Source organism: Kogia breviceps, chromosome 14, assembly GCF_026419965.1.
Source record: "Kogia breviceps isolate mKogBre1 chromosome 14, mKogBre1 haplotype 1, whole genome shotgun sequence".
NCBI lineage: Eukaryota > Metazoa > Chordata > Mammalia > Artiodactyla > Physeteridae > Kogia > Kogia breviceps.
The window spans coordinates 54,814,392-54,827,211 of record NC_081323.1 but is presented as its reverse complement, the minus strand read 5'-3'; the positions used below and the strand labels follow the sequence as shown (position 1 = coordinate 54,827,211).

At 62.8% G+C, this 12,820-nt stretch overlaps 2 protein-coding genes across 5 annotated transcripts; both read right to left on the bottom strand.

Annotated features, from left to right (window-relative positions):
* Positions 1-287: 287 nt before the first annotated feature.
* Positions 288-2,769, bottom strand: NTN3 (netrin 3). Its single transcript, XM_059037167.2, has 6 exons — positions 1,842-2,769; positions 1,582-1,770; positions 1,342-1,491; positions 1,123-1,173; positions 920-994; positions 288-637 (listed from the first exon to the last, which is right to left on the bottom strand). Exons 1-6 carry the CDS (start codon positions 2,767-2,769, stop codon positions 288-290), a joined length of 1,743 nt encoding a protein of 580 aa, XP_058893150.1.
* Positions 2,770-6,803: 4,034 nt separating this feature from the next.
* On the bottom strand, positions 6,804-12,371 carry TEDC2 (tubulin epsilon and delta complex 2). Of its 4 annotated transcripts, none has more exons than XM_059037617.2 (10): positions 12,303-12,371; positions 12,119-12,217; positions 11,808-11,878; positions 11,302-11,710; positions 10,786-10,839; positions 10,065-10,158; positions 9,781-9,892; positions 9,588-9,689; positions 8,961-9,151; positions 8,072-8,652 (listed from the first exon to the last, which is right to left on the bottom strand). In XM_059037617.2, exons 1-10 carry the CDS (start codon positions 12,341-12,343, stop codon positions 8,503-8,505), a joined length of 1,323 nt encoding a protein of 440 aa, XP_058893600.1. In that variant the 5' UTR covers positions 12,344-12,371; the 3' UTR covers positions 8,072-8,502. The 4 variants fall into 4 exon arrangements, with proteins under 4 accessions (XP_066870068.1, XP_058893600.1, XP_058893601.1 ...); XM_059037618.2 differs by having other exon boundaries at positions 8,961-9,148; XM_067013967.1 differs by lacking the exons at positions 8,072-8,652; positions 8,961-9,151 and adding an exon at positions 6,804-7,875.
* Between the last annotated feature and the right edge of the window lie 449 nt (positions 12,372-12,820).

The following is a 12,820-nucleotide window of genomic DNA, read 5'->3' as shown; positions in this document are numbered from 1 at the left end:
GGGCCAAGGGGTCCTTTGGATGACAGCTGCCCCAGGGGGCCTCAAAGCAGCTCTCTGGGGCTATCACATCCCTCTGTGTTGGGGCCGGGGTGTCCCTGCGTCCGTCACACCCCTCCTGGGCAGGAGCTCGAGGCACCGAGGGAGGCGCGGGGCAGTGTCGGGGCGGGGGGCCCAGATGGCGACGCGCGCGACGCGAGCAAAGACTTCTCGGCAAGCGGATGCACTGGATGAACGTGTGCCTTGATGTGTGAGAAGCGCCCCGCCCGGCCCCCGCCCGGCCCGCGGGCTCAGGCCGCCCCGCAGCGCCCCCGCCGCTCGCGCCTCTGCAGCCTCCGAAGGCGCCTCGTCCACGCATCCCGCCAGGGCAACACGAGGCTCCCGCGGGCGGCGCTGAGCCCGGGCCCCCGGCCGTCGGGACCCCCGGCCGCGGCCCCCGGCCCGCCCCCCAGCAGCAGGTAGCGGCGGTCGGGTAGTAGGCGCGGGCAGCCGCAGGCGGCGTCCCGCGCAGGCACCCACAGCGCGCTGCTCCCGCGCCGCGCGCGCTCCTCGCCGCTCCGGAACACGGCGAGCACGGCCACCGGGAAGCGCGTCCAGGAGCCGCGCGCCTCGCCGCGCGCGCGCACCGCCACCTGCACCGCTGCGGGGGAGGCGAGAGGGGGCGGGGTCAGGCGGGGCGGGGCCCAGAGGGGGCGGGCCGCGCAGAGGAGGACAGGGCGCCCGCGGGAGTGGGAGGCGGGGTGGAGGAGGAACACAAAGAGGACACGCCACAGCGGGAGCACCGAGAGGCCACAGGGGCTGACAGGGCGGGGCCGGCGACAGCGGAGGACCTGAGGGCCGGGGGATGGCCTTGGGGTCCAGCGAGGGTCAGGGTATAAAGAGGGAAAGTAGGGCAAGGTGAGGAGGCCTGAGGGCGGCCTACCGTAGTCCTTCCTGCAGAACTTCTTCAAGCTGATGCGGTAGCTGCCACGGGTAGGTTTGCAGTGCAAGTCGCAGTCTGGGAGGGGGGCGCAGGAGGAGGTTGGCACCGATCTGCACCTCCTTCTACCACCCTCTCCTCCTCCCCTCCTGGAATCCATAGCCCCCTCCAGCCAAGGACATGCCCCCTCTGGGACCTCCACTCACCCTGGGGCTCCACAGGGCTGCTCTCCTCAGTGGGTCCAGGGACCGGGGTCTCTGTGGAGAGGATGGGATAAAGGCCTTCCTTTGAAGGGGGCCAAGGGAATCTGCAGGGCTCAGGAGACAGTTGAGGGGGGCAGGGGGATCTGCGGGTCCCAGGTAGGCAGCAGCATGGAGCTGGGTTGACCTTGGCTGAGGTGGTCTAAGCAGGGCAGCATCACTCACTAACGCAGGGTGCCACTGGAGAGCGGCTCTGCTGGAAGCCAGGGGCACAGCGGTTGCAGGTGAGGCCAGTGACGCCATCCTTGCAGGGACACTGGCCTGTGGTCTGGTTGCAGGTTTTGCCAGCAGCACCAACAGGGTGACAGTCACAGGCTGAGGATAGAAGTGGGATGGTCAGAAGCCCATCTGGGGATGTGGGAAACCAGAAGGTGAGGGTGTGCAGGTGGCTGGCGGCAGGCTCACCCCTACAAGCGCGGCGGTCACTCAGGGCACGGCCTGGGTCTCGATAGAAGCCCTCCTGGCAGTAGTGGCAGTGCCGGCCGGCGGTATTATGCCGGCAGTTGAGGCAGACACCTCCACTGCGGCGGCCAGACAGTCTGTACAGCTCCATGTTGAAGCGGCAGCGGCGGGCATGGCCATTGCAGGAGCAAGCTGCAGGGAGGGATGAGTCAGGGACAGGCTGGCCTGGTCTCAGATCCCCAGGCCACCCTCCAAGGCCTCACCAAGGCAGGCATGGGCTTCCCGGGCCGTGGCCCGCTGCCATGGCCTGTCGCAGTAGAAGGGCTTGCAGCGGCCGCAGTCAGGGCCCTCGGTGCCATGCCGGCAGTCGCAGATCAGATGGCCCTGGGTGTCCAGCAGGCACCTGGAGGCATGCCCATTGCACTTGCAGCGCCCGCCCACCTGGAGTTCAGTGGCTGAGTAAGAGTAAGGGACCATGGCTGTGGTGTCTCTCGTGTCCCCCAGCATGGTAGGCCTTGTGAGCACTACTTGAATGTCTGTGGCGGTCACCCAGTCTTGGAGCACCGGGCTGCTGTCTAGATTCAGGCCTGGCGGGCTGCCGTCCTGCACGCTGAAGGCCAGAAGGCCACCCCCATCAGGCTGGGCCTGGGGCTCAGGGAAGCACAGAGCTTCGGGCCCCAGACCAGCTGGGCCATCGTCAGGGGCAGGCACACGGCCATAGTCCAGGCCACAGCGGGAGGAGAAGAAGCCCAGTGGGGTCCAGCTTCGGCCATGGTCCTGCGACTTGAGCAGGGCCACCGAAGTGGGGGGTGCAGAGCAGAAGCGCAGGCTCACGAACACCAGCTCAAAAGCCTTGCCGAGGGGCACTGTGAGGGTCACGTTGAGGGGCACCTGCGTCAGCGATTCCGAACGCCAGCACACCGGGCTTGTGGTGCCCCCTGCGGAGGTCAGGAGGGCGGCGGGGTGTGCCCGCCGCGGGTCCGAAGCGTCGCAGGCCCGCGTGGCCGGCCGCCCGCACGTGCTGGACGCCAGCACCTCGCGGCCCAAGGCCGCGTTCACCAGGCCGGGCACGCAACCGCGGGGCGCGCCCGCCTCGTCATGGCAGGGGTCGGCGGGCCCCGGCGGCCTCGGACTCAGCGCGGCCGAGAGCGTGCCCGCGGCCAGCAGCAGCCCCCAGGGCCAGCCGGGCATGGCCGGAGCCGCCGTTGGTCAGCCAACCGGCCGGGGGCCCACGCCGCTGCCCTTGGGAGAGAGAGCCCGATCCGAGGCTCTGCCCGCTGGCCCGCGGTGCCGAGCAACCAGAGCCCCGGGCCGCTCCAGTCAGGGCCCAGAGGTGGGCGCAGCCGCCGTTATGCCCTGGGCCGAGCGGAGCAACGGGGATGTCGGCGCGTCCTCCCGCTGGGCCTGGAGCGTTGACAGGCGTCGCCCCCGCTCTCGGCGCCTCCGCCCGCAGAGGCCCCACCCGCCGCCCGCCGCTCGCACTCACCCACCGAGGGCCGGGTCGAGCAGGTCTCCCGGCCTCCCGGGACCGGCCGAGGGCGGGCGGGGCCTGGGGCGCCCCGGCTGCCGCCTCCTCCCGGCTGCAGCGAGGGCGGGCGAGCTGTGCCAGTAGAGGGTTGGGGGCGCAGCAGGCGCAAGCCTGGGCCCAGCCGGGGGCGGGGCTGCTCGGGCCGGGAAGGAGGGAGGGGAGGGGAGGGGAGGGGGCCGAGGAAGGGAGGGGAGGGGGCCTCGTCGGCAGAGCCGGAATCAGAAGCAGATTCAGACACTGGCTGGGCCAGCGGGGGAGGGGGCTGGGAGGCCCTGGAGCCGGGGGAGGGGCCGGGGAGCCAGGAATGTGTTGGCGGGAGGGCTCTGGAGGGGGTGGCTCAGCCACGCAGCCCGTGGGGGACCACCCAGCCGGCCCCCGGCCTGCCTCCAGGCATTGACTGCTCCTGGGGTTGTGCCACGTGCTGGGTGGGGGTCTGGCTGCCTCTTCCCTCAGGCCCATCAGGCAGGCTGGGCCCTGGATCTGAAGGTGGGACCCACATGCTCCCATTGGTCCCTACAGGGCACACTCAGCACAGAGGGAGCCAAGCTGGGCTGGTGGTTGTGGGGTGTCCCCAGGGCAGCAGTCTGCTGTAGTAAAAAGAACCCAGGATTGGGGCCAGTCTGATTTTGAATCCAAGCTGCTCCAGTTTCTAGTTGTGTGGTTTCAATTCCTCAACCTGCCCAAACCTCAGTTTCCTCATCAGCCAGATGGCTATTATTCAATTTTGCCAAGCTGTTGGGATTTCATGAACCACATAGGTATTGGATGTAGCCAGGGAGCTCAACAGACTGGAGTCCCTCCTTGATGGAAGAGGCAAAGCATCCCAGCAAGGGTCAGCCCCATGCAAAGGGGGCAGGGAACATGGGAATATATCCCACCTGGGAGCAGCTCTGAGGCCTGAAGTTCTAGATGGGAGGCTGACCCCAGGCCAAGCCCAGCTGTCAGTGGAGGACACCACATGGGTGTGTCTATGTAGGCGAGGCAGCCCAGCCGCCCTCAGTTGGGCCAGAGACACAGCAAGGACAGATAAGAAGAGGATAGAGAGAAGCAGAATCCTTGTGCTATTTAGAAGAGGAGGAGCAGGAGGACATAGAAGCCTCCCAGGGGATACTGAAGGAGAAGAGGAGGACACACCAGGGCTTGACCTTGGAGAAGGAGCAGCACGAAAAGAGTGATTGATGGGCTACCTGGAGTGACTGACACTCTCTGGTCAGGCCCTTCACCAGGCCTAACCAGCACAAATGCAGGGGTGAGGGGTGAAGGGACTTGAAGGGATAATAGGAGACTTTGGAAAGACTGAGCCAGGAGGGCCAGAGGGGCTGCTGGCCTCTCTCTTCTCCTCTGGCAGCAACAGGAAGGCTGAGGGTGCCCCTCACCCCACAGAGCAGGTGCCACTGGGGCCTGTCCCTCAACTTCCCAATAAAGAGAATGTGCCCCTTATAACAAACAGCCATGCATGAATGAGGTAGCTGGCAGGGAGCATGGTTCTGCTCTGGGATGGGTCAAGTTCAGAAAGAGCACCTTCCCAACTATTTTCTTCAAGGTTCTTCTGATCATCAGCCTCAAACCTGCTTGGGATGGGGGGAGCCCTGGTGGGAAAGCGGGGGGTGTGATAGATCCTTCTGGGACCGTTAGAAGCAAGGAGGTGGCCACAGTGGGGAGAAATGCTCAGGCCCAAGCCAGTGGTTCCCCAGGGCCTGAGACAAGACTCCAGGGAAACCTTGGCTGTCTGGACTTCAGGACTCCTGCTGGGAAGGAGGAAAGCAGGGAGCAGCTCCCCCTCCCCAGGCTTGAAGGCTTTGTGTGCAGCACAGCCTCCCTGTGAATTGGGGGTAGGATCTGCAGAACATCTGGTGGCCTCTGGTGTGGGTGAAGGCCCCCAGGGCTGGGCCTGCAGAGTGTTCATCGGGGTCAGCAGGCAGGGACCTGGCCCAGAGCTTTGTTGCCCCACTAGCTCCCCAGGGAGGTGGCTGCAGGCAGCCCAGGCTCTTTTCTGGAGTGGCCCTAGGTGTGCTTTCTACTTTGGCCCCGGGGGCAGCCCTGGCAGACAGTGTGATGGGAGTTAGTGAGGGCTTTCCTCACAGCCCCCCACCCAGGCTCAGTGCTCCTTGGGACTCAGCCATCTGTCCCCAGTCCTTGACTAGGGCCTCTCAGGTCTCACACCTCTCTGTTGGCCCTGCCCCTTCCTGGCACCTTAGAGGAGGCTCAGCCTCTAGTTCCCCACCTGCAACTCCTCAGGCTGCTGCAGGCCTCCCCTCCCCTGCCCCCACTCAGAGTGACAGCTGCTAGCTTTGAGGCTCCAGGAACCTCTCTGGGGGAAAAGGGACCGAGGGGGTCCTGACATGTCTCAGGGGACTGGGGTCTTTCTCTTAAAAGGCCAACTGATCAAATACTCCCGGCTTAGCCCAGGACCTACTGTCCCCGCCAGACTTTTGCAAGCCACCACTTGTTCATATATAGCACAAACATTGAGCGCCTATCTTGCCTCGAGGGGCTTCCAAACCAGTGGGGAAGAAAGACAGCTAGGGGAGGGGGACAGAGCCCACTGTGCCTCGCCCCGAGGAGGGTAGCCACGCCAAGTCCCCGGCCCGCCGCCGCCCAGGACCCTGCATACCCTGCAGGGCCCTCGTGTCGCGTAGACTGCCGCCGGCCCCGCGCACCAAGCGAAATGCTCAAAAGCAACTTGGGCGGAGGCGGGTGCGAGAGCGGGAGAGCCGAATCGGGGGAGGGGAGGGAGACGGCTCGAAGTGCCCAAAGCTCGGGCATCCTGAGCGTTCAGAACAGAATGGTTTGGGTACGGCGTCTGGGGAGGAGGCTTCCGCGACACGCGCTTGGCACTGCGCCAGCCGGGCCCAGGCGAGACCCGGAGGGAGGAGGCTCGCCGTGACCTCGCAGGCGAGAGGGCTTGGCGCATGGGATCAGGGCGTCCCCGGCTCCCGCCGCCCCCGGCGCCCGACCCTCTGCCGCCGCCGCCGTGCGCGCCAGCACAGGAAGGCGGCGGCCAGTAGCCCGATGCCCGTGCCGAGCCCTGGGCCAGGTCCAGGAGGGGTCCGCGTAGCGAGAAGGTGATGGCCATGGCAGCGGCGCCTGCAAGCAGAACCACGGCGCCGAACGGCAGGACGCAGCGCGGCCAAGAGCCCCCCGCGACGCCAGTGGCCAAGAGCAGCGAGCGTAGGGCCCCGGGGAGCTCAGGGGCCTCGGCAGGCGCCGGGGGCGGGCGCTCGGCCGCGCTCATGCTGCCGAAGCGGGATCTGCGCCCCGGGTGGGTGTGGGCGCCCCCTGCAGCCCCGCTTGCCCGCCACGTCGGAGCAGATTGGCTGGCGATGCAGTGACGCCACGGGGACAGTTCTTCGCTGCAGCCTCCCGGAGTGGTGTGGAATCGAGGTGGGCGGGCGCTAACTCGCAGGGGGTCTCCCTTTTCTGCTCTGGGTGCCTTGTGTTGGGACCTACCCAGATCTCTCCCCTCATGTTATCTGCTGGCACCTCTCTGCCCATGAAGGCCCAGGTGCCCACAGAGGTCCACAGGACACCACCAGTGCCCAGGACTGGCCCTGGAGAGGTGGGTCATTGAGTCAGCAACCTCTGGGTGCCCATCTGTGCTCAGCTAGAGATGCAGGTAGACAGTATCCCTGCCAATAGATAAGGTGCACAATAAACTAAGAACCAGTGGGTGAAATAATCGCGGTGAAGACCACTTGCTATGGAAACGGATTCTGGGGTGGCCAGTAAACAGGGAGGTGGTGGGATGTGCCCTGGAGATTAAGGGTTCCTCCAGATCCCAGCACCTGGACATAAGCTCTGGAGGCAGTAGTGGAGTGGCCAGAAGGAGGTGGCTGTACCCCAGGCTCCCTCTCTCTCTTTCTCCCTCTTCCCTGGGTTTCCTACTCTGGAGTTCCACTCCCTGGAGACCCCCTCAGTGCAGTGAGGGCCCTGATTTTTCATTTTCTACTTTGGTCTGTCATCTGGTCCCCAGCAGCCCCAAGGACCTGGGACTCCATGTCCAAGGTTTCTGGCCTGTTGGACTGTGGGGCCCTTTACAAGTAGGGCCTCCTGCAGGGTGGCGCTACCCTGAGGCGGCTTCAACTTCACCCAGTTCATCCCCCATACCTGCGGCACTTAATCAGGCTTGCAGAAGACCTGGCCTTCTCCAGGAGTCATCTGCCTCTTGGGCCTGGACTTCTCAGGGCAGAAGCAGGTGTTATTCGGTCTCAACATCACTGTCCAAACAAAGGGCTACTGCCCTAACTCTGAGGGTTGTGCCTGGTCCACACAGGTGCTCACTAAAGGTTCATGAAAGGGACACTGCTGCCTCGAAGCCCTCACCAGGGTCCAGAGCTGTGAAGCATCTAACACCATCTTATTCATCTTCAGCCCAGCGGTAATAACCACTACCCCAGTATGACAGTGGGGACAACAGTGGGAACTGAGGCTCAAAGTGTTAAAGAATCTTGCTGGAAGTCCCAGATCAGCAAACAAGTCATGATGTAAACCCATGATGTGTGACTTGTAAACCCAGAGGCTGTGATCTTGACCTCTACACTTTCTTGCCTTCCAAGAAACAGTGGCTTCTTCAACAGGGGAGGTAGGAGCCTTGGAGGTGACAGTGGAGCAGGGGAGGGGTGGACTCAGTCTGGGGAGCCCACATTAGCCACAGCAATGGTACAGGAGCAGGTGGTGGGCACGGGTGCCAGGAAAGATGGCTGTGGGCAGACAGTGGCCGTCCACTGCGATGCTGGCTTGTGGCTTGTCTTGATAAGCCCGGTACAAATCTAGGCAGTTGTGGGGAGAGGTTTCAGGTGTGCTAGGCCAGTGCATGAGGCAAGTCCCCAGGGCAGCCCACCTTGAGTAGCTTTGCCCCCTCCCTTCAGTACACAAGGGATATGCCTATTTCTTAGTAAATATACTTGATATATTCTTGGTATGTAATAAACACAAAGAAGAAAACAAACATGCACCAAGTCCCACTTTGGTATGATTTAAATATATAAACTTTCTGAAGTAGTTTTAATGTCACACAAGTAGCTTTTAAGTGTACAGCAAGAGAAAACAGAGGTAGCTAAGAAAAGCCCCCACCAGTCTCAGGTCTCCTGAGCCTGTGGAAAGCCAAGCCAAACTGAGCCCTGACCAGCACGTTTAGCAGCCATTAGAAAGGCCCTAAGTTCCTCAGGAAGAGCCAGGGGGCAGTCCCTGCCCCTTGGAAACCTGGTTTCCTAAGGGGATACAGGCATCTCTAGGCCCCTGGCTCACTGTACCAGTGAAAATCCCCTCAATGCCCATTCATTTGATTCCTCCCAGGGAAGGGGGGCTCTCACTGACAGTCAGGCTAGGGGCAGAGCCACACTGCCTTTGCTGCAGGGTTCTGGGGGACTGGGGGTGGGCCTGGCCACGGGAAGGGCTCAGTCAGCAGGCTTATCTTCTCGTAGGATGGTGAGGAAGTGCTGGCCTCCCTCACAGAGCAGGCTGTGGACAGCCCGGCACAGCGCTAGCCAGGGTGGCCCCAGCGGCTCCTGCTTGCTCACCAGGGGGAGGAGTTCGGCCATCAGGACCTGGGGGGTGGTGCAGGACGAACGTCTCAAGGGGTCCCCTGTCCCAGCTGGCCCAGGGCCCCCAGAGGAGGGCTCAAACTTTGGGCCAGCTTTGAGGTACCATGCCCCAGCCCATCCCTCCTCCAGAAGCTCCAGCACCCTCACAGGGGCACAGGCCCAGCAGCTCCCACCCTTCCCTGGTGGGTCTTGGCGGAAGGAGCACAGATAAGCTCTTGAGGCCAAACCCTCATGAGGCTCCAGACCTAGAGTCCTCCCCAGGGCCCACGGCTCCCCGACACTCAGTCACCCACTCCCTACTCTAGAAGTACCTTTTCCAGGTGGATCTGCTGGTGCAGCATGGCCACCCGCAGCCTGAGGGCTGCCAGGGTCTGCAGCTCCTGGGTACTAGAGTAGAGAAGCAACTGGGGGCTCCAGATAGGGTCTGCTCCTCCTCCACAGGGCAAGGAGGCCCTGGGGAACCTCCCCTCAGGCCACGGCCCCAGCTGCTGTTCCACCACTGCTGCGAGGACAGGGGATATGGCCTCACAGGGCACAAACCAGGCACCTCCTTCCCAGGCCCCTTTAAGGGGATGCAAAGTCTCCCCTTGCCTCCTGTATGAAACCCTATTGTCCATAAACAACTAACTCTTGCAATACCAGGCATCTGCCAGTACCTCTCTGATTGTCACAAGGCAATTTTTCAATAACTGGATAAATAAGTAAGCTACTCGGAGGGGTGGGGTCTGTGTGTCAGAGAGAGATTGGAGCAGGGATGCTGTGCTGGCCAGCTCCACAGCACAACTGCAAAGAACTCAGAATGCAGTGGGGTGACACAGGGAAGGGCCAGCCTGCCTGCCTGCCTCCGCTCCCAGGATGCTGTTAAAGTCCCAACACCACCCCGTGGCTAGAGGACTTTGACCCCAACCAGACTTCAGCACGGGCGGGGCAGGCCTCACCTGTGCATAGCTCCTGCAGCCTGTGGAGACACTGCCCCATGATGGCCTGCAGCTCCTCCAAGGTGAGCAGGCAGCGGTACTCCTGCATCCAGTCCTTGGGGTCTACACGAGAGCCAGGGGGAGCAGGCCAGGTCCACACCAGTCCTGAAGCCCTCCCCACCCTGACCAGAGACGCGACTAAGGGCCCACTAACCTGACGTGAGCTCTTCCCCCATTCGAAGTCTTAGCAGCAAGCAGGCCTTCTGCAGGTGCCGCACCTCTGCCTCCACCTCAGTGGCACTGAGCCTGGAGCCAGGCCAGCCTGACTGCATGTGGGTCAGGAAAAGTCCCCTGTGGTCAGGCCCCTCCGCTTTCCCCAAGGGCTGGGTCCTGGAGTAGCTCTGGCCCTTCCTGGAGTTGCTCCTCCTCAGACTCGCCAGGTTTAGAGCCAGAACCTCTGCCCCCCACCCCTCACTCCCCCAAGCCCTGCAAGGATACAGTTGTCTGCATTTTCTGGAGGAACTGCATTTTGGCGGTGGTAACAGCATCCACAGAATCACTGGTCTGTGTAGAGCTGAGCTGGGCCCACAGGCTGGGATGCACACATGCGCAGCCCACAAACCAGAAAGCAACATGGTTACTCCAGCCAGCTGGGCTGGGCCATGAGAAGTAGGCAAGGGCCAGGGTAGCAGCCCCAGCCTGGGGTGTCTGGCTCTGCTGAATGTCAGGAGGGGCCTTTGGGGGTCCTGGGGAACCGATGGGGACACTATCCATGAAAAGGGGACAGGGCTGACCCATTCTGGGAAATGCTAGGAGAGAATTCAAGGAAAAAGGGGAGAGGAGCCAGCAGTGAGTGGTGACCAAAATGTCTGGTAAGAACTTTGGATGCTGGCTCTGTACCAGGCACAGCACAAACACCCGAAACGGCACCACCTCGTTTAACCCCTACAACACTTCTAGAAGCTGGTACTATTATTGTCATCTCCACAAGGAAGACAAACGGGGGCTTGGAGACACTAAGTGCCTTGGGGCCTCAGAGGCCGCTGGCTGAGTCCAAGGTGACTACAGCTGTCCTAGGGAGGCTGACTCTCCTAATGTGGAGAGTGTTGCCACTCAGCAAAGAAAGCCAAGGGACCTGTGGGAAAAGTCTTACCAATGGGAAGCCTCAGCCTCCCTGGTCTCCCCTCCCCCTTCACCCAGCCACAAGACTCAGTCTCACCAGGAATTCCAGGAAGCTGCTTTCCTGAAGGCCTCTGGCAGCTGCAGCAGGATCCTGTCAGGGAAGCCGGTGCTCAGGGCAGCTCTGTCTCACTCTGGGGGCTGCAGGCCCCACTCCCTACTCAGAGCCCAGTGAGGGATGAAGCTCACCCACCCTCAGACAGGGCTTCCAGGGTGACCACAGGAGCCAGCCCAGTCCAGGTCCCACCTGGCAGAGAGAAGAGAAAGCAGAGCCCAGGCCTTTGAGAGCTCAGGTGGAGCCCTGGGGCTGGGTGGATAAGTGGATAGGGCACAGGTCAGGCCCCAGTGCATCAAACGTGGCACCTTCATAGCCAGCTGTTCCACTCTGCCAGCTTCTGGGCTTGGGCCTCATGGGGTGGCATCCTGGGGTTCCACTGGCCCACATCCAGTTCAATGCCCTGCCCCCCCTGTCACCCCAAACCCAGACTCCTGCTGCTGCCCAGGATCTGATCAGGTAGAGACAGTAGTTCCTCTAGTGAGGGTATGGGAAACCTACCCCTTATCCTTGAGTGTAAAAGCTTCTGGGGCCTGAGAAGCAGCCGACAGGACTATTTGTTCGTTCCTGAGGCCTGATTCAGGCTTGGTGACTCCAGCCCCTTGCCTCATACAGGCCTGATCCCCCACTGACAGAAGCCTGCACTCAGGGAGGTCCTTCGCAGGCACCCTGGTTTGGCGGATGCCCCTGGGGGGTTTTGTCTCTAATGCACGGCTGCCAGCCCTGCGTGAGGTGCTGGGTGGGGCAGAGGCTCTGGTGGCAGGGGAAGTGGCAATGGACCCAGACTTCAGGCTGGGGGCCTTGTCTCCTTCTCCAGCCTTTGATATGCCTTTTCGCACCCGTACAGCCTTCTCCAGTGCCTGGGTCAGAAGCTCCAGCTCCTTGAGGTCTTGCGGGCTGGGTATGCATGCTGTAAAAACCAAGAGTCATGGAGAGGTCCCTCACCACTGCGGGTCAGAAGACAGGCCAGGGGGGGCACCTGGAGAAGATGGGTGGCTGAGGTTTACCTGCAGATGGGGCCTCTTCATTAGTTTCTGGCCCTGGGGTTAGCTCCGGAGCCAAGGTCTCGGCTGGTTCCCTGCGAAGACACAAGGCAGCCGTGGCACGGCCAGGAGGCACGGCCCGGGCTCAACAGGCCCCTAGGGCCGCCTGGCCTAGGGGCAGATCCGCAGCCTCAGAGCCTGCAGGAAAAGCGGGGAGCACTGACAACCCGCAACTCGGAAGTGAGCGCTGGGCCGGGCCTCCCGGCCCGGGGTCTCTAAGCGGGGTTCTGACGGCCCGAGGGAAGCCTAGCCAGGTGGTCCCGGGGTCCGCGTACCAGGCACGCAGCAGCCGCCGGCAGACTCGCAGGCTCCGCTCCAGCTGCCGCTGTCGCTCGGCGCAGGAATCCAGGGCGTCACGCAGCTCGGCCACTAGCCTGGAAAGGACGCACCAGAGGCTCAGCACCCTGGCCAGCCTCGGGCCGCGCAGCCTCCCGCTCCCTCCAGCGACGCGGGACCCACCGGCGCGAGCTGCCGGCAAACAACATGAAAGCGGTAGCCATTCTTCGCGATCTGCCGCCACTGCCAAATCCCGCCCCTTCCGGCCTAGAAGATCGCCCCTTCCGGCCGGACTGCCCAATCCAAAGCCCAGAGTTCAGGGCCCGCCCTACTCGATGACGATCCCGCCTCAAGGACCCCCCCTTCCCGCGGGGTCCGAGCCGTGACTCCGGTTCTGAGCTCGGGCCGGGAGCAGCGGAGGGAACGCGGGTGAGGACCCCGGCTGACGCGCAGGCTTCTGGGTTGGATAACCGGGTAGATAGTGGCACCTGTGATCGCTTAACGGTTGGCTTCGTCTTTGTATTGAAGGCGATCTAAAGCAGGGCCCTGCTGCCTTGCTGACCCCGGGCCACCTAGCACAGGGCAAGGCACATGGAAGGGCCCAGTAGGTATTTACTGCAGTCGATAGAAGTGAGGATGACATGTGTGTTGGGAGCAGGGACAAGGGAGGAGGGAGTGTTCACTTTTGGATATGTTGGTGA